Consider the following 23731-nt stretch of genomic DNA (forward strand, 5'->3'; position numbering starts at 1 on the left):
ATGTTATGTTCATAGACTACCATAAAAGATAATATGCATCTATTTAAGAGTGAAGGTCATGATGATGCCAGTTATTTTTAAATGATTCAGGAGGAAAAATTAGAGAGAAAAAGAAAATATGGCAAAACCATTAAACCATTAACCAGTGTTGAATCTAGGTGATGAGTATAAGGATGGTCATTGTCCTCTACTTTTCTGTATGTCTGGAAATTTTCATAATAAAAAGTTGGAATTAAAAAAAAAAAGATAATACGCATCATGAAGAGGTAGATACTCTAAGTTGTAGCCTTGTATGATTACCTTTCTGTATATAATATTAACTATTTTTTATCTTTAAAGATTTGAGTTATTTTAAGGGAACCCCTAATAAAAATCTGGGCACTGTGTATGTATGTAAGATTGATTGATTGACTTGGCCTTGCCTTTATTTTAACATCTGATTGGTTCAAGCAGGTGAATTGTGGTCATGTGGTATATTGTATCACCCAGTACAGTTAGCTTAAATATGAAGCTTGATGAATGCTTTAAATTTGAATGGTGAGAATACAACTTTTTAAGGGTGCTTATTTGTTAAAATGATAGTTGTGGTCAGAAAGCTTAGTTAATAGTTAAAGGATAAATAATAAGAAGTAATAGTAAAGAGCCAATTGATTAGCAAACATACTTTAAGTGACTGGATTACTTAGTTTGATCTGTGGAATTTATGTTACCATCACATCCTTCACAAAATGTTCTATGTTTAGCCTGTTCTGAGCCCAGCGTAATGTAAGTTGTTATACTGATTTTTCTCAACATTTCATTGAACAATTATTAAACACATGCTGTTTAACATTAATTTCAAAGGATCTTACCCTTTTATCTTATTGAATTTTATCAAACAAAAACTAAAATTTAATAAATACAGACTCTTTATTCCCTAGATCTCTTTTTCTTCTTCATATAATACATACTGTAAAGGCAGGAAATTTATGTATATGTATATGATACTGTATTTAAAATTTGTCCTCTAGACAAATACCATATGATTTCACCTATATGTGGAATCTAAAAAAACAAAACAAATAAGAAACTCATGAACACAGAGAACAGACTAGTTGTTGTCATAGGGGAGAGGAGAGGGTTGGGAGGATGTGTGAAATAGGTTAAGGAGAAAAAAATTTAATGAGAATGTTTGGTATCTTGATCTGGGTGATTGTTACATGAGTGCATACACATGTCAAAATTTATTAAGCTGTACATTATTTATGCATTTTATGGTATATGTACCTCAATTTTAAAAAAGTTTTTGTCTTCTAAAATATGAAAGGTCCACAGTTTCCTGCTTAGGTGTCATCTGTCATCTTACAGTGTTCTGCAGCCACTCACTGATCAGGAATGACTTAATTTTCTTTGCTTCAAGAGCAGTGAGATTCTGAAGATAGCAAAGCAGATTCTGGTTGGAGGGACACTAATTGACAAATAATACTGTCTTAGTTCTGCAAACAAAGAATGATTGTTTTAGGCTGGGAGTAATCTTAGGGGCAAGCCATCTCCTTTAACTTGATTATGCATTATTGGTCAGGTGCCTTACTTGGTGTCACAGACCTGGGATTCAAACTAATACAGATACATTTTGTTTGGTCAAAGAATAAAATGAATGAATGTATAAACTTGCATACTGGGTTCAATAAGTTGTTTCAACCAATATTTCTTGTTTTTATCCATCAGAATCCTGATGTTGGCTTGAAGCCCGTGTGGTATAGTCCTAAAGTTTTCATTGAAGGAGCTGATGCAGAGACGTTGTCAGAGGGTGAGATGGTTACATTTATAAATTGGGGCAACATCAACATTACTAAAATACACAAGTAAGAACTTTTTGTTTGTTTTCAAATAAATAGGGAAGAAAAGTCTTTTATGTTTATTCACTTATTAAGAATTACCTAATTTAGACTCAATTCATGTTGCTGACTAGGAAATCTTGCTAGGCATAATAAATACTGCAAATTCTGGACACATACCAGTTTGTTTTTTTCATACACGTTCCAGCTTATTAATAGGGTAGCAGGATATCTTACATGCTTTTGATGATGAAAATTATTGCATCTAGATAAAAAAATAGTTCTTATACTTAGGGCCCCTTTTTGTCATCTAAATCTCATTATGTATATTTTGTATATATAACATAATTTGTGTATAAAACATTCTCTATCCTAAAATCTACTTTAAAATTATGTTGTGATGAATGTGAACTTTTGGTTATTATATATAGTATATTACACATACTGATTTGCTCTTAAGATTACATAAATGGAACATTGTATGCTAAGATTAATTTCTCTAACTTCTGAAGTCTTAATTGTCATTACGTATGGTTTCAAGTAATTGTTAAATTTTCAAAATACGGTATTTTAAATTTTTACATGCTTAATGCAGGTGACTTTAAAATCTCTAAATATGTTCATGTTCTTCATCAGATAGTGAATTATTACTATCTTGATACCATAGATTATGTTTTATTCATTTCTTGACCAGTGTATGTCTGTCACATATTAGAAACTCAAGTAAATGTTTGAATTGAAATTTTTCTACAGAAAATTGCTTATCCTTTCTTTATAGACATAGAACAAAACAATGCACTATGGCAGTTATGGTTTATTTTCCTTAAACACTTTTCAATCTTGTATCTAGGAATCCAGATGGAAAAATTGTATCTCTTGATGCAAAATTGAATTTGGAGAACAAAGACTACAAGAAAACCACTAAAATCACTTGGCTTGCAGAGACTGCACGTGCCCTCCCGATTCCAGCAATCTGTGTCACTTACGAGCACTTGATCACAAAGCCAGTGCTAGGAAAAGATGAGGACTTTAAGCAGTATGTCAACAAGAACAGTAAGGTAGCCTTCTAAAAGAAACCACATTTCACCTTTCTGCATTATATAAACTTTTATTTAGTATCTTAAAAATTAGTTTTAAATTCCTCAAATAAAAGAAGATTTGAAGAACTTTGTTAAAATCAAATAATGTAAAAGAGCAATGTTCCCATTTTACAGATGACAGAAACTGAGGCACTGAGGTTAAGTAACTTACCTAAGGAAAGACAGTCAGTGGTAGAGCTGGGATTCAAACCCAGGCATCCTGGCTCCAGAGCCCTTGTGTTTAAGTCCTATACTAGTGTACCTTTCAGTTAGATCTAAGAGCTTCTTGCTCTTAGATCAAGTACAGTAATTTTCGTGGGAAAATTACTTATGTCTGCAGGGTTGCCAGTCAAGTTAGTAAAGTTTCCTGAAGCCTGTCAGTTTATAAATGTTGTAAAAATAGAGTAAAAGTAATTTTTTTTAATGCTTTACTGTGTGTGCTTAAGTAATAAAGTCTTTAACATACCTGTTTAAAATGAAATATTCCAGCTGCTGAATATACCATGTGCATTTTAGATTTGTTCTTGTTCTCTGATTTCTTAAAAAGTGTATTTGTTCTTATGTCATCTTTACAGAATGAAGACCTAATGCTGGGGGATCCCTGCCTTAAGGATTTGAAAAAAGGTGACATTATACAACTCCAGAGAAGAGGATTCTTCATATGTGACCAACCTTATGAACCTGTTAGGTATGTAAAAGTAACTTAATGTTTAAATGAAAATTCTTAAAGTTCCTTTAATAAACAATTTTAACATTATGTTAAAAATTGAACTTCCACTAAAATACTGTACTTGACTAAACCCAGTTCTCCAGTCAGTTTGATTTATTCTTCTACCTTTAATATTTCAGACTATGAGATAAGTGATAACTTTGTAAAAGAATAATATTAGCAAATAATTCATTTGTAAAACTACACCATCTTATAATTCATCTTCATATAATCCAAAATGAAAAGAAAAAATTTGAATGCATTGTATCTTTGAGTGAAAATTATTACTATTATTTTTTTCTTTATAATGCACTTTTATTAGATATAGTGTAGAATATAAATAGTGCAGGAGATACATTTAGAGGAAAACTGCAAAATGTTTGCATTTTCTTTTTAAGCCATAAAGTAATAGAATTATTAGGAGAACTTTCAGTCTCTAAAATTTTTGTCCATGTTCCTTTAAGTTTTCTTTTTGTCTCTGTTTTTTCATTTCATTTCTTTATCTGTGTCATCAGACCTCTCTCCTGAGTTCTAGACTTGTGAATCTAATGCCTTTTAGACATTTCTGACGAGATATCTTTCAAGTTTCTCAAACTCAAAATCTTCACAATTCCAAGATCCTAGATACCATCTCTGCTGTGTTCTCCGTCATTCCCCATTCCAGACAGTAAACCCTGTCGTTTGTACTGGAAGTCTAGTTCATCTCTAGTTTGTACTGGTCGTCTAGTCCATCTCTGTGCAGTCACTGCATTGCCTTGTTTCACGCCCTTAGCTTCTAGTCCTTGACTACAAAACAGTTTCTAAAGTAGTCTCTGTGTCTATAGTTTTGCCCTTTTCTAATCCATTTTTTATATGGCCTAAAATTTTCTAAAAATCCAAAGTAACAATTTTATCACACTTCCCTCCTGTTTAAAAATCCTTCTTAGTTTCAGAGTAGAATGTAAATTTCTTAGTTTTGATATCTAAGAATTTTTCATGTTATGGTGTCTCTACTCACCTGAGCCGTAACTGTTGTAATTTACCATTCCCTGATCTCTTCTTTTCAGGATAATGTACTGTTAGGGGCTTAACCAAAGGTATCAAGTGCTTTTGAACCTCTTGCCTTTTCCAGGAATGGCTCTGCTTCTCTTTCTTCATCTGGGTAGCCTTTCAAATGTTACCTCCTCCAGATCTCTAATCTGGACCGGCACCCAAAACTGTGTGTCCCTAAAGCATGCAGCACTTTCCTTTCTCGAATACTTACCTAGCAGTGTTGAATCTATCTTTCTATCCATCTGTCTATATATTTACTTTGTTTCCACCAGTGGAATTCATTAGGGGCAGATACTTTTTCCTTATTTATCATAGTATCATATTGCCTTTAAAATCAGATCATGCACGTAAATTATGTAGCACAGTGCCTGGTACTTACTAAGCCCTTGTTAAATGTTCAGCGATGGTGGTGATAGGACCAGCTATGGTAATGCCGGGAGCAGAGTAGGTACTCTATTTATTCTAAAGGATTGAATTATGACAAATGGTATTGGGTCAATTGGATGAACACATGTAAAAGAGTGAAACTGAACCCCTACCTCATACCATGTACAGAAATCAACTCAAATATGGATCAAAGACCTAAATGTCAGAGCTAAAACTAAAACTCCTAGAGGAAAGCATAAGTATAAATTTTTGTAACCTTAGCAATGCTTCCTTAAGTATAACATCTAAAGCACAGGCAACCAAAGAAAATATACGTAAGTTGAACTGTGTCAAAGTTTAAAAATTTTACACTTTCAAAGGACACCATCAAGGAAGTGAAAAGACAGCCCACAGAATGGAAGAAAATGTTTACACATATATCTGATAAAGGACTTAAATCCAGAGTAAATAAAGAGTTCTTAAAATTCAGTAGTAAAAAGACAGGTCAGTTGAAAATGGACAAAGGATTTGAATAGACATTTCTCCATAGCGGATATACTCAATAAGCACATGAAAAGATGCTCAGCATCATTAGTTAGTGGCATCACAGTGAGATACCACTTCATACCCATTAGAATGTCTGTAATAAAATGACAGACAATATCAGGTGTTGAGGATGTGGAGAAGTTGGAACCTGTATACATTGCTGAAAGGATTGTGAAACAATGCAGTCGCTTTGGAAAACAGTATGGCAGTTCTTCAAAAAGTAAAACATAGAGTTACCATTTGACCCAGCAATTTCATTCTTACACATATACATATGCTCACACAAAAACTTGTACACAAATGCTCAAAGTAGCATTATTCATAATAACCAAAAGATGCAAACAACCCAAGTGTCCATCAACTGATGGATGGATATGATGTATCCATATGAGGGAATGTTGTTCAGTGATAAAAAAGAATGAAGTACTGCTACAACATGTATGAACCTTGTAAATATGCAAAGTGAAAGAAGCTAGTCACCCTAGACCATATATTGTATGATTCCATTATATGAAATGTCCAAAATAGATCCATAGAAACAAAGTGGGTTAGTCATTGTCATGGGCTAGAGAAATGAGGGATTGGGAAGTGATAAATAAAGAGTACAGAGTTGCTTTTTGAGGAGATACAAAGTTTCTAAAACTAGTGGTGATGGTTGCCTACCTTTATGTAACTGTTGAATTGTATACTTTTAAGGGATGAATATTTTCGTGTGTGAATTACATACCAATACAACTATTAAAAAATACTGAAAAGATGGAAAGGGTCCTACTGTTACTGAATTTTTTCTCTTTTTAATTTTATTTTGTGGCATTTACCACATGATTTGAAGAAACCCCTTGCTTATAAATAGTTTCAGGCAAGATATTTTGCTAATTACTGTACCCTTTAGAATTGCAACATTCTTACAAAACATGTTACAGAAATTTTTCTGTTTGTAAGCAGATTAGGGTGGAATGTAGATAGATGCATTTCCTTTACATCAGTAACCGAGACCATTAGGATCCACTAATGCCATTTCTGGTGGCAGGCAGAGAGGATGTACTTTTGTACTGGGGTTAGTAGATAACATCTATAAAAGTTCATAAATTGGAAGTTCATTATCAGTGCTGTCCATTTTTATTTAGGTATTTTCAGGCATGACTCGGAGATATTGCAGGTTTGATTCCAGACAGCTGCAATTAAGCAAGTATCACAATACAGCGAGTCCAATGAATTTTGATATGTCAGTGCATGCAAGAGTTATGTTTAAACTATACTGTAGACTGTCAAGTGTGCAATAATATTATGACCAAAAAAATAATGTATTACTTAAATTAAAAAAATATTTTATTGCAAAAAAACTGCTAATCATCAACTGAAATTTTAGCAGGTCATAATCCGTGATCAATAGATCACCATAGCAAATATAATAATAATGAAAAATAAGTTTGAAATACTGCGAGAATTACCAAAATGTGATACAGAGATAAAAAATGAGCAAACGCTGTTGGAAAAATTACACCAACAGACAAGCTAGAGGCAGGGGTGCTTACAAACCTTCAGTTTGTAACGAACTATCTGCAAAGCGCCCATAAAGCAAAGCCCAGTAAAATTGTGTCTGTATTGTTTTTAAACTACTCTGAAAAGTCTCTGATTTGAATAAAAGAAAGGGCTGTTTATTTATACTTTGAAAAGCATCGACACAGTATCACTGCGTTAATCTAGGAATTCAATTTTAATTGCTTTCAGATAATTTTGTTCAAATTAACTTTTGGCCCTGCATTTTCTTTTTAGCCCATATAGTTGCAGAGAAGCCCCATGTGTTTTGATATACATTCCTGATGGGCATACAAAGGAAATGCCAACGTCTGGGTCAAAGGAAAAGACCAAGATAGAAACAGCGAAAAATGAGGTAATTCTGACTTTTATGGATATGTCTCTAATCAATGATCTTTCTGTCCTAGGGTTTAGACTCTATTTCTCTACAAATGGTTGTTTTTCTTACTGCTGAAACTGAAGAAGACAATAATTCCTACTTTTGGGGGTTTTGTGGTTGTCCTTTTATGTAAGTTTTCAAGACACTTTGCAAAACAAGATTTTTTAAATTTAATTTTATTATGTGAAATTTGAGGATGAAAGACTAGATGAGAAGAATGTTTTTAGAAAAGTTTTTTTTTCCTTATGGAGGCTGCGCTGGATCCTTTTCCTTTTAACAGCCTGTTTCACTCAGGAGCATTGTACAGAGCTGAGGAGCATCCTGAAGACCATCTATTCTTAGTTAGCTACTTACTTTATACTTGAAAGGAAAAAGCCTTGCTCAATGTGACAAAAGTTATCCCTGACAGAGTCGGGAACAGTGACCTGGTTTTCTGATTCCTTGTCTTTACTTTTCTATCATACTCCAGTGCCCCTGGGAGAAGAAATCTCGATAGTCATTGAGGTTTGGAAAAGAGAATATGGGCGGGAACTATATTGTGGATGATAGGAAGCTGTTCTACTTGCTGTTTAAAAATTCCTTTCTTGTCTTGTAGGTAATCTTTGTCTTTAAAAATGAGCTAGGAATCTGCCTGGCAGTCAGGGTTCAGCGGAACATTCCAGGTGGAGACATAGTTTCTGTCCTCATGACACGTGAGGTGGTGACATGTGTAGAGAATTGGGGACTTTATTATGTAGGCCAGAGGTCCTCAAACTTCCTCAGTTCATAGCACCATTAGTTTCTTAGTAAATTTTTTTTTAGCACCCCAGGCTAAGAATTCCTAATGGTTCTCCTTATGAAGTAGTTAAAATTTAATTCCAGTAATTTAGTAGCCATTTAAAAAATACATATACATTGAAAGAAAAGAAACTTAAATTTTATTCTTAAAATATTTTGTTCTCAAATGTTAAATATTTTAATTTCATTCTTATTTCTGTTTCATTCTGGAAGTCTTAATACAAATTGAAAGAAAAAATTTACTCTTGTATTTCTTTCTTGAACCTTGGACACTACCATGCTTATTTCTTGTTCCACATTGATTTTCCTGTGGTGTTTGATTTTTAACATGGCAGCTGTGGAAAATCTAGCTTTGCAAATACATGACAAATTGAAAGGAATGTAGTTCATTCTAATGTTAAAACTTCAGCAAAAACTCTAATATTAAAACTCTAAGCTGAACTTCTAAGTTGCTTTGAGCTTGTAGTACATGCAGTGTTTGACAGATGTTGCACATACTGCTCTGTTTACCTCTGCTGTTTATAGCGCCCTGTGCACCCTATGGCACCCCTGTGAACTGCCTCTGGCACCCTGAGCATCATGAAACGTAGTTTGCGATCACAGATGTTGGTGGGTGGGTGCCCCCTGATGACTGGGCCGCAGTGTAGAAGACATTTCAGAGAGAGGACTGGACTGGGTGTAGGATTCGGAGGCAGTGTAAGTGGTCAGGAAGCCAGAGGATGAGAGCCTGGAGGATACAAAGTAAGAAATGAATCCAGGAAGTAGAATTTGGTTAAGACAGTAACTTCTAACTTTGTTGTGGTTAACTGTTTAGGTAAATAGATGTTAAATAACCTGAACCAGGAAAGTCGGGAGTACACGAGTTTATTAGGAGATAGGAGTTTGGAACTATTTATAGTGGGAGGATCATGACTTGAGCTTTTGATTAATGTAAATCAAAAACTGTGATCTCAGCCAAAAAAAATTAAAGGAAAAGGAAAAAGAATTCAAATAGTGCAGTATCCCCATGCTATTTTGTGTATGTATATACCAGCAGTTCTCAAAGTTTCTGATCTCAGGACCCCTTACACTCTTAAAAAATAATTGAGGACCCCCTTTGTTTATATGGATTAATATTTATCAGTATTTACCATACTAAAAATTAAATAATAAGTTTAAAAAGAATTTGTTAATTCATTTAAAAATAATAAATCCAATTACATGTTTGTATAAGTAATATTTTTATGAAAAACAATTGTATCTTCCAAAATAAAACTTACAGTTAGGAGAGTGGTGTGATTTTGCATTTTTGCATATTCTTTTAATGTCTGACTTAGCAGCCTTGGAAAAATCGCACCATACATCATTAGAGGATGAGAACAAAAAAGACAAATTACAGTCGTAGTAGTGTTATGAAAATAGATTTGACCCTGCAGATCTCTTTGAAAGGGTCTAAGAAGTCCTCTGGGGTCTTTAGCTCATACCTTGAAACCTGCTGATATATATAATGGAATAAGTGGGAGACAGGAAATTTGGCTACTGTTCCTTCACTGGTCCCAGTTTCCACCTGTGCCTCTCTCACCTTTTGCATATACTGTAGACATCCTGTTGTTATGGTATAAGTTTATGTGTTCCTAAACATTTATGTTCTACAAAATGGCATACTTAAAATACCAGGTCTGATGTATCAGGAAGAATAGGGTTGGGACAAACCACTGAAAACCTTGCATCTTGTGTGGTTTTGGTCAGATGGTGGCTGGGTAGCAGTCACTGAAGGCTCAGCTAGGCTGGACATTCAGAATGGCTCACTCCCATGGGTGGCAGTTGCTGCTGCCTGTTGCTAGGAACTCAATGAAACACTGAGTGGAAGAGCTGCAAGTGACCTCTTCAGCATGGTAGTGTTAGGGTAGTGAGACTTGGTAGATGACAGCTCTAGGCTCCAAAGTGCATGTCCAGTAGACAAGGTGGAAGAGCATTGCCTTTGAAGATTTAATCTTGGAAATCTCAACATTTCTCGCATGCTCTGTTGGTCAAAGTAGTCATAAGTTGCCTCGATTCAAGGCGAGGGGACATAGACCCTACCTCTTAATGGGAGGAGTGTCAAAAAGTTTGGATATGCCTTAAAACCTACATAGATCCTAAACTGAGGTACAGTTGACTGCATTTGTACCCACATTGCAGTCAGCCATCATTTGCAGCCTCAAACCTTAAGGTGCATGCTCTGTCCTTTGCTATGTGGGTCTTTGAGGATATTTGCCTCCAGTAAAGTCTGATGCAGAATGTACCCTGCTGAGTCATCATCATTTATTTATTTATTTATTTAGAATGCAGAAGTAAATGTCTTTGAAACTTCATGGACCTGTGTACCTTCAGCAGGTGGCTTAATGTCATGGAAAACAACGTTGTTAAAGTACCTGCACTAAAGGAAGGTACCTAATGCAGGATTTTAGCTTTTCCTTAAGACCCTCATGTATTTGTAATGCTTTCTCTTTAATTGTGAGAAAGATTTTTCCTGTTTGCTTCTTTGACATAAAACATTGGTACAGTGGGAGAAATCACATTGAACTTGGTATGATTTTTTTTTTCAGGTTTTCACTGATATTGTTCCCGTTTACTGACCATGAAAAAGTCAGTTCATATTACCAAAAATAAACTGTAGCAGAGCAGAATGTATATATTTTTGATAGAGTGGCACACTTAATTGTATTCTTACCTTACTATATAACATCATGCACTTATAAATGCATATTAATGTTTGTTTGTGTGGGCATCATATTTATAACATCACCAAAAAATAAACTCTGAGTGATTTGAGAAATTTGGGGGAAGTTATTTTGATGATACGCAGCTTTGATTTACCTGCCGACTTCAGAATCTAGCCTCCATGGAAAATGCAGCTTTGATACAGCTTGAGGTGCTTCTTGGCTACCCAAGTAAAAATGTCCTAAAGACCATTCAGAATGCTGGGATTGGATCAGGACAGAGTTCTGGAGTAGAAGTGAAATGTTTTGGAGTTTAATACACATGACTCCATGAGTATAGATAAGGTTACTTGGAAAATTTAACTAGAAGACCATTAAAAAGTCATGGGGGAAGGTTTGATGTGAGCTGGATTTTAAAATCTGGAAGGATTTCTGTAGGGAGGAAAGCATTCTAGGCAGAAGAAAGCATGCCATCAAGAATAAAAGTAGTTGAGCTATTCACTACCCAGAGATGGTTTTAGTGATCACATCTCTAAGTTTGTTGCTTATACTTGTATATAATCATATGCCTGTAGCTACATAATTTTACACAAATGGAATTATTCAATAGTAATGATGTAAAATTGTGTCACAGTATTGCATGGAGCTCTTGCCTTGTCAACAATCTAGATATACATCATCTGTTAAAAAATGATTATTAATAGTATTACCTAACATTTACTGATACTTACTTTTTCTCAACCTTTGTAATATATGAAAAAGCTTTACATATATTTATTTCCTGTTATTTTCCTATCAATCTGATGGATTCAGTACATTTACAATTACTTTTACAGTTTAAAAACAGAAGCAACTTAGGTAACTAGTTAAGCTGGTGGAACAGTGATTTTTTCTCAGATCTGATGGATGTGTCATAATTTCTTTAGTCCCCTAATAGGGTAAAAATTGATGCTATTTTAGTTTTTTACAATGATAGCAATGCTCCAGTGAATATCCACGTACCTCTGCCTCTGTTTGCTTTTGTCATTTCTCAGGATAGATTTTTAGGAAGGAGATTATCCCTTTTTAACTTAAAGGAATTACAATTTTAAATTTTATTTTTAACCTGAAACATGGAACAATCAGTTTAATATAACTTGATGAGAAAATGTTTAACATGAATTAATTATTTTACTTTTGGTTTTCTGCCTCTGTAGACATCTACTCCATTTAAGGAAAGACCAGCTTCTTTGAATAACACCTGTGCTACATCTGAGGATGCCCTGGCCCTTTACAACAGAGTGGCTGCTCAAGGGGATGTGGTTCGTGAGCTAAAAGTCAAGAAAGCAGCAAAGGAAGATATAGATGCAGCTGTCAAACAGCTTTTGGCTTTGAAAGCTGAATATAAGGAGAAAACAGGCCAGGAATATAAACCTGGAAATCCTCCTGCTGCAGTAGTGCAGAATATTTCTTCTCAGTCATCAGCGAATATTCAGGAAAGTAAATCTCTCTATGACGAAGTTGCTGCACAAGGGGAGGTGGTTCGTAAACTGAAAGCTGAAAAGGCGCCCAAGGTCAGTGTGCTGGGAGGAGTCCAGACAATGTTGTAAGCAAGCTTGTGAATACAAATGACTTAGGGTGGTCTTGTCGTCTTTTTAGACGTACTGTTTATAGACTGCTTGACTATTTTGACATAACAATCAACATTTACTGACACCTGCTATGTGCCTGGCCCTGAAAATATTAAGAAGCATCTCGTCTTCTAGTGCAGAAGAGGCAGTGGGAGAGAAAACATAAACACTAACTGTAATCCCCTGTGATACGTATCGGTTCTCTCAGAAGTGTTTATGGTTGTAAGTGGCAGGGAAGGAGGAAGCAGTTCAAAAAGAGTATTTAAAATAGTCCTGAAATAGAAAAAGCCTTGTATGGATGAATGAAGTGGAGAGAAGTTACTCGTCAGTGTAGAGCCATGGTTCTTAAGCTTTATTGTAGAGAGCTTGCTTAAACACAGGTTGATGGACCCTGCCTCCTAAGGTTTTGCTTCAGTTAAGTCCAGGGTGTGCAGAGAAAGTCATTGTAAAAAGTCCGTCTGTATGATGCTGATGCTGCAGGCTGGGGACCGATGCCGAAGACGGCAAAGGTAGAGGCCTGAAGGTTCAAGGTGTATTCATAAAACAGAGGGTTGTCAAGGGGTTTTGGAGGCGTGACTGTTTCACATTCCTCATGGGGGAACCCTTAAGTGATACCAGATTTTGACTGGAGATTTTTAAAAAATCTAAATTCTCTGGTAAATTGAGCAGGTACTTTTAGTAGGTGCTTTTTGGTTACGATAAATGTGATACTGAAATAAATCTGACTTCACTTTTAGTTTAATTTATTGAATGTTTACAGTGTACCGTATCTGTTTAAAATACTGCTCTTTGTTTTTTCCCCAGATTCTAACAGTACTAAATAATGCTCTCTTCTGTTCTAGAGAATGGGCCCAGTTACTAGGAATGGAAGTGTTATTTAATTTATTTAGACTACTTTTGCCACTGTACTATGTACACTATGATATTTTTACACTTAATCCTCCCAGTAGTCATGTCCAATAATATTGAAACAATATTCCTTTTTTTACTTGCTGGGTTTCAGTAACCAATGAGAAACTGAATGTGAAAGTAGCTTCTGAAATGTACAAAACTGGGAAGCCAATTTTGACTAATTTCCAAGTTACTTCCCATTAGAGATAATGGTAGTGGGGCATTGCATTTTATAAGCAGGTTTATAAGCACCAGATACTTATGGTTTTACTAGTTTATTAAGCATGTCTGTGCCTGCCAACATTAATAATTTCTCTAAGTCTCTTACCATTCCATTGCATACAGAAATAGTTCTTTTACTACATCATATTTAGGAAGGTGATTGGCTGGGGATTTATAATGACAGGCTTCAATTAGGCTCTCCCCACCACATTTTTCTGCTTCAGGATCAGATTGGTGGTACTGGGTAAGAACTTATAAGTGTAAAGGTGCAGAGTATAAGCAAAAAGTGGACATGGAAAAAAAAAACCCCTGGACGTCCACCTTCAGCTCTCCCTTCAAGTCCACCTTCTGTGGCTCCTCTCCTTTTCTTCCTGCTCAGTAGAGTGTCCTTTATAATATTTTAAATTGTAATCTTGCCAAACAAGGGATTTTCCTTTGTGAAACGTATGCCATCTGACTTCATACTACTCAATACCTGCTTATAGTGTAAAATGGAACCTTTTTCAAATAGGCCTCTTTTTTGTAGAAATGGTTGCAGGACTTTTTTCCCATTTTCTTTCTTTTAGCTGATGGAAATTTTTCCTTTATTCTTGTATGTCTGACTAACTAACTGTGTCCTTTTTCTTAGGGCCACATAAGTTCTGCTGTGAAAATGCTTTTAATTCTAAAGACAGAATATAAGCAAGAGACAGGTTCTCTTTGTGCTATTTCTCTTCTTACCTTTACTCCCTATGAGTTGTGCCTGGTGTGCCAGACTCTGAACTGGCAGCAAAACATTGTATCACAAAATAGCTGCACAAGGAAATTTCATTTGCTCAGATTCTTTGAAGTACCAGTGCTTCCTGTATTGCTTTGACTCCCGCTTGTCCTCTTGGCTTTCCAGTGGTGTCTTGGTCTGGGGTTAAACAGTCCTGCTGCTCAGGTCAGGTACACAGCTTGGGTCCCTTGCTTGCTTTGCTCTGCTCGAGTCACAGTGTCTCAGTGGGGCTGAATGTTTCATTCTTTTTCATTATGATTTTGTTGAAGTATCACAGGATGATTTATACATATCAATGGCTAATTAAAATCTCAGTACACCTTCTCATTTCTTTGTAAATTTTTAAAAGAGTTATGTACTGTTTAGTTGTGCCCAAACTGAGGGTTTTTTCAGTGCTGTATTTAGTGTCTGTATAGTAGGCTAAAGAAAATAAGGTTTGTATAGACAAAGCCATTGAACTGATCTTTATTCTGATTTTGTGAATTCTGACTCCACTATTTACAGACCCATGGCTTGGACACTGAGAGTTTGCCTGAATGTTCCATTATTTATTTGTCTATTTACATATATAAAATAGAAAGTTGTAGTATTTTGTATGTATGTGCTAATGTTTATTTTTATGAGTTGCATATAGATTATAATATTCATACTTTTCACTTTCCATTAGCTTTTGTCTATTGTTTTAGGCTATTATTTAAATACTCCTTTGTGCGTGGGTTTCTCCATGACAGTTATTTGCAGGAATACTTTGGTAATAATTAATGACTTTTAATCAATGAAAGTTTCAGAAATTTCAGTAGGTATTAAATCTTTATCTTTTTTTTCTCTCTTATCTCAGGCTAAAGTAAATGAGGCTGTAGAATGTTTACTGTCTCTGAAAGCTCAGTATAAAGAAAAAACTGGGAAGGAGTACATTCCTGGTCAGCCCCCATTATCTCAAGGTTCAGATTCAAGTCCAGCCAGAAGCTCTGAGCCTACTGGTCCAGAAACACCAGAAGCCAAAGTACTTTTTGACAAAGTAGCTTCTCAAGGAGAAGTAGTTCGAAAACTTAAAGCTGAAAAAGTCTCTAAGGTTAGTGTGGTATTTTATTTGCATTTTTGTTTTTTGCCCTATGGGCTATTTTCTCCCTCATCAAATCTGGCTAACTTCTACTCTTGTATTTCAGTTTTTAACTCTCTTATCTTGCCTTTTAGAGAAGCTTCATTCATCCTTCCCCCCATCCTCCCAACTAGAGGTGACAGGATATTCTTATACAACACTGCCTTTATCTGTTGTAATACTTAAACATGCACAGTGTGTGTGTGTGTGTGTATTTAACATTCTCTACTCCTACCCCATACCCCTCTGTCTTTAATTGTGTGCTCATATCTGCTTATAAGTATATATATTTATTTATTTTAATTAAGGTGTTATTGATATACAATCTTATGAAGGTTTCACATGAGCAACATTGTGATTTCAACATTCACCCATGTTATCAAGTTCCCCCCAACACCCCATTGCAGTCACTGTCTATCAGTGTAGTAAGAGGCTACAGAGTCATGCTGTATTGCCTTCCCCGTAAACACACTATTTTCATTGCTTCTTAAATTATCTGTTTCTCTCTAGTCTGTGATACTTGAGAATAAGGACCTGGACCCTAGCAGTGCCTGGCTCATTGTAGGCCCTTGATGCACATTCTTCATTTTATTTATTCTCCAGTTCTGTCAATCTCAAATGGAATTTTTATTTTTAGCTCTAGTATAGTTTGTGCTAATTGCATTATCTTAAAGGAGTATGATTTATTTTCATACAGATTCATATGAGTGGAAAATAGTTGTCAAAAGTTTTGAAGTTTAATCCATAATATAGACTTGATTACCTTATCTTTATAATTATGAAATGTTCAGCATCTGTAATTTAATGGCACTTAAATTGCAGTGGAATCCATATTATATACTAGGGTTTTCTACTAGGACTCTTCTTTGATGATGGACATATTCTTTAACATTTTACCCAAACAGTAGTCACCCGCCATATGTGGCTAGTGAGCACTTGAAATGTGGCTATTGTGACCAAGGAACTGAATTTTAAATTTTATTTACTGTAAATTAATTTAAATTTAAATAGTCACATGTGCCTTGTGACAACTGTGTGGACAGTGTTGCTGTAGTACTATTTTTCAGTCCCTCTTTTCCTTGTTTGTCCTTGTTTGCCATATTCTTTTATTTCTTTTCAGTAGTCAGTATATTTAACATTCTCTACTCCTACCCATACCCCTCTGCCTTTAATTGTGTGCTCAAATCTGCTTACAAAACTTTGGACATTGGAACTTAGATAGTGATTTGAGTTAAATACTGCCTTCTCTGTTTCCTCTTTTGTCAAACGAAAGGATCAAGTAGATACAGCTGTACAAGACCTCCTTCAGCTGAAAGCACAGTACAAGTCTCTGGCAGGAGTAGAGTATAAGCCTGTCTCTGCCATTGGGACTGAGGACAAAGATAAGAAAAAGAAAGAAAAAGAAAACAAATCTGAAAAGCAGAGTAAGCTGCAGAAACCAAATGATGGCCCAAAGAAAGACTCTGTTAAAAACCAAGGAAGTGAGCCATCCTCAAGTGGAGCAGGAGAAGGGCAAGGGCCTAAGAAACAGACCAGGTAACATAACATGGAAACTTCATTTGAAGTGAAACAAAATTTTGAATAAATTCAACTCTTAAATTATTTGTTTAGAAAAAAACAAATTTTGGTTAGTTTGTCACGTTAAGTTGGAGAATGCTAAAGGTTGTAACATCAAATAGTTTTAGTGAATTTTCTATTTATTTAAATATGTTACATATTCATTTGCTTGGTTGGAGAATCTCAATATAAAATGTTTAGTGAGCGCCCCCTGCTTTCCCATCTCAGTTTCTCCTGACACCATAATAAATTGGTAATTCAAAATTAGTTTCCTTTGTATCATTCAGAGATTTTCATTTGATTACCCAAGTAAAACAAAATATATATGAAGTTGTCTTTTTCCTCCCTTTTAACACAATTGGTAGCCTAACTGTACTCACTGTTTGGCACCTTGAGCAGGTTTTTCAAATGAAAATCTTTTGTGGAAGTAAATGAGAACTTCATTAAAACTTTTAAAATGGTAGATATAAAACAAAGCTTGTTTAAAGACAAAGCAGTGGGATAGCCAGTGTTTTTAGTATCATCCATCTTCATGAATAATGTGATTTCCTTGTCTGTAATCCCCACCTTAGAATTAAAGTGAATTTTGTGCTAGGCTTGTTTAATGGCTTAATAAGAAAAAAAAATGCTGTTTTTAGCAACTACTATTTTGAGATACTTTGTTTATACTTCTGTAGCTGAATTTCAGATTTTTCCTCTCATTTCTTACCATACACACAATGTCTCCTTAAATAAGATAATACAACAGTTATTTTTCTTGACCATTGCCTGGGTGATCATATTTATAGAATAGTGGAAGAGAAAACAGAATCTTTGGCCTTTTACCCTCTGATTGGTCATGAATGGGTCAAGTTTCATACGGGCATTTTGTTGAGATAAATGTAAATATGGTAGGATCTTAAGCCAATAAAGCCGCCTTTATAAACTCTAAATGTGCCTTTTATAAAGTGTAACTAATGAGTAGATTTTTCTGTGTGGATGATAAGATCACAGTGCCTTGAATAATTGTGGGCTTTGAAGAAAATAATTATTCTCTGGAATAGTTTTTTTTTAATTGCAGATCTAATTCATTTTGGAAGCATCTATCTCTGTAACTTTTATTAGCTTCAGTTAAAAAAAAACTTGCAAGATACATAAGGATATATATATACACACACACACACACACACACCTGTATGTACACATGTGTATACACGTACAGCCAATGTTTTTATTACTTTCTATATGTTACTTTCAGGGAGACACTGCTCTTACTAATTTTACCTGGATTGAGGTTCACAAAAGGTTATTCTTATTTTTTAGTGAGAGAATACTATGTGAAATAGGCTCTGTCTTTATTACACAGAACTTTGTAAAAGACATGTCTGCATTAAAATCATGGCTTTCCTAGTTTTTGTGAACAGTGTCTCACTGCCTGTTAAGAGATGACTGAATTGTTTTCTAGATTAAAAACAATCGCAGGAATGAATATAGAAGAGATACAAATACAGAAATAACTCATACTGAAGAAAAACTAATACATTTGAACTTAGGTTTATTTCCATTCAACCTAAAAGCAATTGCTGAATGAAGGGACTTTTATTTTATTTTATTTTTCTTATCTGCAGGTTGGGTCTTGAGGCAAAAAAGGAAGAAAATCTTGCAGATTGGTATTCTCAAGTGAGTATGCATTCAGCTGATTTTTATGTTTTAAATTTCTCAAAGGTGACTTTATATTTAAATTCTAAAGTCCAGACACAAAGTAATTAACATAGAATACTTTTAGTAATACGTAGAAAAGTCATTTAATATGTAACAGTTTTATAAGCATGCTCATGCTCACATAAAGTAATGAATCGAGAAGTAGCCCTATGAGACAATCACTATTTTTTTTTTTTTGGTGAGGTAAAGGGATTATCCCCAAAGTCATGAAGATACTAAACAGCAGAAACAAGTTGGAATTCAAGTCTTTTGTACAGTTTACAGAAAAGGGCATTTTACAGGCACATTAAGAGGATGCACCAACTGTGGAAGCCTCCGTATTTGAAGCTTGGTTATCATATAACTTATTATTATAGTTTTGGTTCAATTTAGGCTGTAAAGACTATGTCTTTCTTTTAAAAAGGTTATCACCAAGGCAGAAATGATTGAATACTATGATGTAAGTGGCTGCTATATTCTCCGTCCCTGGGCGTACTCCATTTGGGAATCCATCAAGGACTTCTTTGATTCTGAGATCAAGAAACTTGGTGTTGAAAACTGCTATTTCCCCATGTTTGTGTCTCAAGGTGCATTAGAGAAAGAGAAGACTCATGTTGCTGACTTTGCCCCTGAGGTAAGTTAGCTTGCTTTATTTATTTTTGCAGTTTTTCTCTCAAAAACTCAAAAGTATACTTCAAGTTCACACTTGATAGTAATTTAAAAGCAAGTCATAACAACCAATTTCAAGAAATGTAAAACCATTAAAATTGCATTTCTACCTCCAGGGCAAGTTAGTCTGTTACATTAAATAATTAACTGGCTTTTACTTTCTGCTAAGTAGGGACAGTAAGTATCTTATCTTTTCTCACAGTGAACAGCAACAATTATTTTAACTTGCTTTAACTGATAGGATAAAAATTGAAGGTTTGCATTTGTGCTGCTGCTCAAAATGCTGTTAAAAAAATGTATGAAAAATGATTTTATCTTCTAGGTTGCTTGGGTTACAAGATCAGGCAAAACAGAATTGGCAGAACCTATTGCCGTCCGTCCTACCAGTGAAACAGGTGAGGATGGGCCTTGGAGTGTAGGAGAAAGCTCATTGAAACTTTAGAGAAAGCCTCTAGAGTTGAGTCTCAACTTTTATTTTGTGATATTTATAATCCTTGTTGATGATGTAAGGTTTAATGAATGTTGGTAAAGATGAATGTAAACTTAAGTTTTATAGAATTTTATTCTCTATACAATATCAATTGCAGAGCTCTTTATCATTGGGATAAAGGTGGGTTTCTTTTCAAATACTTGCATCATTTTTTATTTCATGGTAATAATTTTTCCGACCATTCCAAGGAGTTTTATTCCTGGAATAATTTTTATTCTTGGTATTGATTATAAAATTGCAGACACTAATGTTTTATGCCATATTTACCTATAAATTTTTCAGTCATTTTTAATAATACACTTACATTCATATAGGGTTTTATAGGTTACTGAGTGATCTCATTTATATCTTGTATTATTCTTACAACAGTGTAGTGAGGAAAGTAGAGGCAGGTGTTGTTATCTCCATTCTGCAGGTAAAAAGTGGTCTCTGTAAGGTTAAGTGATTTTCCTGAAATTATACTTAGTAAATGGAACTGCCACTTGGGAATTTTGAGCCTTTGGGCTTGTCAGTGTCTTTCACAGTGATTATCTGTCTTTAGAGTTACAGAGTGTTTGCTCATTATTTGCTACTTCTAGTGATACGCTTGTGTAATATAATGATGCATCATTGAAGTGATGACACCAGCATTTTTTTCACATGCCAGATTGGTACAGTTTCTTTTACTAATTATAGTTAATCATGAGTAGGCCATGACAAGACAGGCGCCCTCACTCAAATGAGCAGTTCATGGCAGGAGCTCTCATACTGTGGGTAGATGGTGTTAGATGAGTTAACCTAAATTCTGGTTGCAAAGGGTAGCTGTGCTGGATTCAGCAAGTTATATAACTTTTCTAAGCTCAGCTTCCACATTTTTGATACTTGAGGTTATGGTGTTTTACTTTGTGCATTGAATGTGAGAATTGAACAGGATAATGAATGCAAAGAACTTAATGTAGAACATGGTTTATACATATTTACTATAAGATTTTCACTTAGAGTTTTTAAGAGCAGCTGAAAAACAAATGTTAAACGTAAATGTCATTGTAGGGAACATAAAATTTGGCCAAGTTTAGATAGATTTACTTCCTTGAGTAATTCATTTTATGAAATACATAATAACACCATTCACTTACCATTACAAACATTGGCAACACATTTCCACAAAAACGTTTTAATTCCTATTATGTTGCCGATTTAACTCTTAACCATCTTTCAAAGAGAAATAAAGCCTTCAGTGATTAATTCTGCCTGTATTTTCCTGTGTCATTTCAGTGATGTACCCTGCATATGCAAAATGGGTGCAGTCACATAGAGACCTGCCCATCAGGCTGAATCAGTGGTGCAATGTGGTGGTAGGTACATACCCCTTCATATGTTATTTCATAATTCTTCTTACGCACTTTCATAAAAAAGAACATTTTGTTTTTCCTTATTTTTATAGTGAGAGAATTGGAGTATGGAAGCATTTTTGAAGTATTTTGAATCACAATGATAACTTCTGGATAACTTAGCACATAAAGTTGTCAATAAAAACAGAAAGGCTCTTTGTAATGACCAGTTGTATTCTTGCTTGTTCCAGCGTTGGGAGTTCAAGCATCCTCAGCCTTTCCTTCGTACTCGTGAATTCCTTTGGCAGGAAGGGCACAGTGCATTTGCTACGTTTGAGGAAGCAGCTGCAGAGGTATATAAAAAGTTGTACTCCTAGTAATTATGCTCTTTGTCTAGGCTATGCTCCCCTGTCAGTAGTAAATAATGTGGTGCTGTCTATTTACATAGTAATCATTCAATAAGGAACACTAGCTTGAAGTTTGATCTGCTCTCAAAATAACATAAAAAGATAATTTCCTAGCATAAATTATTTTGTTAGTTAAAGTTTATGTCTCACCTATTAAAAGAAAAAACTAGTTAATTCAAATGTAATTCCTCAATGAAATTTTATTAGAAAATGTGCTGTTTAAAATTTTCAGATGGAAATGTTTTTGCACTTTACCACATAGAAGAAATTATAATCCCACAGGTGAAATACATTATTCATCAGATTTTCACCCTTTCTCTTGTATATATTTCCTGAACATTTATTTTCTCTTACATTCTAAGTTTATGTACATTTTAAAAAGTTATTCTATTTCACACTGTTTTGTTGAATGTCTTTCTTAATATGTTTGCACTGGCTGCTTTAATCATTCCATAAAAAAGGTTTTTATTGTTTGAATTGCTTTTCCACCACAATTAGTTTTAAATAGTACAGTATCATAACTCTATAACAACTAAATATACCATCAATTTGAACACTTTTACATTTAAAATTTGTTAACAGGTCTTGCAGATACTTGATTTATATGCTCAAGTATATGAAGAGCTCCTAGCAATTCCTGTTGTAAAAGGAAGAAAGACTGAAAAGGAGAAATTTGCAGGAGGAGAATATACAACCACTGTAGAAGCGTTTATATCTGCTAGTGGAAGAGCTATCCAGGTATCAGCGTGTTGCATAGGATTCATAGGTGACTGCAAACATAAGTCTGTGGGAAGATCCAACAAATTCCAGCTCTCATTAGAGAGGTACACTTAAAAAAACAGTATTTATGTGCTTCCTAAACCATACTGTAATTTCAGGCAAATGTGTCTTGTTCCTATAAATCTCCAGGGTCAATTAAGTCAGGGCCTGTATCGTGAATTACCAAAGCATGAATTCCTTTTTAACCTTTGTAGTTAAAATTACCCCAGTGAAAAGGGCTGCTCACAGCAGTACACTTCTACAGTATTTTTTGACGAATACAAGTCTATTGTAAAAAATCAGGGAAGATAAAGCAGGTCTAACACAACTCTCAGGTGTGTGATCTTACAGTAATGATTTTTTTTTTTTGAGAGGGCATCTCTCATATTTATTGATCAAATGGTTGTTAACAACAATAAAATTCTGTATAGGGGACTCAATGTACAATCATTAATCCACCCCAAGCCTAATTCTCGTCAGTCTCCAATCTTCTGAAGCATAATGAACAAGTTCTTACATGGTGAACAGGTTCTTACCTAGCGAATAAGTTCTTACATGGTGAACAGTACAAGGGCAGTCATCACAGAAACTTTTGGTTTTGATCACGCATTATGAACTATAAACAACAGGTCAAATATGAATATTCGTTTGATTTTTATACTTGATTTATATGTGGATCCCACATTTCTCCCTTTATTATTATTATTATTATTTTTATTTTTAATAAAATGCTGAAGTGGTAGGTAGGTGCAAGATAAAGGTAGAAAACACAGTTTAGTGCTGTAAGAGGCAAATGTAGATGATCAGGTGTGTGCCTGTAGACTATGTGTTAATCCAAGCTAGAGAAGGACAATAAAACATCCACGGATGCAGAAGATTTCTCTCAAAACAGGGGGGTTGAGGTTCTAAGCCTCACCACTGTTGATCCCCAATTTCTCACCTGATGGCCCCCCTGTGACTGTGCCTGTCTTAGGTTGTTCCTCCCTTGAGGAATCTTACCCGTCTCTGGCTAACCAGTCATCTTCCGGGGCCATACAGGGAAATGTAAAGTTGGTAAGTGAGAGAGAAGCCATATTGTTTGAACAGGTTAGCTTTTTACTTCTTTGCAGATTTATGCCCTGTGGCTTCTATGCCTAGCATTTGTCTTGAGGTATCTTTACCACTTGGAAGAATTATGATACTCGGTAATTTTCTATATGAGGCACGAATTCTACTAAAGGGTTGTAATTAGGAAGGAAGAAGAAAAGTTATAGAAGTAGCAGATGGAATAAAACATAGGAAGATTGATTATTTCTTTGACATATCTTCTTGTAGAGTAACATGAGCACGTATAGGTTTTAAACTACTAATTAAAT

The 23731-nt window shown here is 34.8% G+C and overlaps 1 protein-coding gene across 5 annotated transcripts in view; it reads left to right on the forward strand.

The window, feature by feature from the left end:
* LOC108387119 (bifunctional glutamate/proline--tRNA ligase) overlaps positions 1-23731 on the forward strand; it is a 74109-nt gene that overhangs the window by 38641 nt on the left and 11737 nt on the right. For 3 of the 5 annotated variants that reach the window (XM_073221393.1, XM_073221394.1, XM_073221396.1), the window contains 13 exons: positions 1708-1844; positions 2668-2875; positions 3472-3584; positions 7326-7443; positions 12122-12478; positions 15244-15477; positions 16778-17040; positions 18669-18720; positions 19166-19375; positions 19733-19805; positions 21155-21234; positions 21462-21563; positions 22200-22355. In XM_073221393.1, the coding sequence (XP_073077494.1) occupies positions 1708-1844; positions 2668-2875; positions 3472-3584; positions 7326-7443; positions 12122-12478; positions 15244-15477; positions 16778-17040; positions 18669-18720; positions 19166-19375; positions 19733-19805; positions 21155-21234; positions 21462-21563; positions 22200-22355 (2103 nt within the window). Of the gene's footprint in view, positions 1-1707; positions 1845-2667; positions 2876-3471; positions 3585-7325; positions 7444-12121; positions 12479-15243; positions 15478-16777; positions 17041-18668; positions 18721-19165; positions 19376-19732; positions 19806-21154; positions 21235-21461; positions 21564-22199; positions 22442-23731 lie in introns of all 5 variants that reach the window. The other 2 variants (XR_012124936.1, XM_073221395.1) reach the window with 2 other exon arrangements.

This window comes from Manis javanica, chromosome 14, assembly GCF_040802235.1.
Source record: "Manis javanica isolate MJ-LG chromosome 14, MJ_LKY, whole genome shotgun sequence".
NCBI classification, from domain to species: Eukaryota; Metazoa; Chordata; class Mammalia; order Pholidota; family Manidae; genus Manis; species Manis javanica.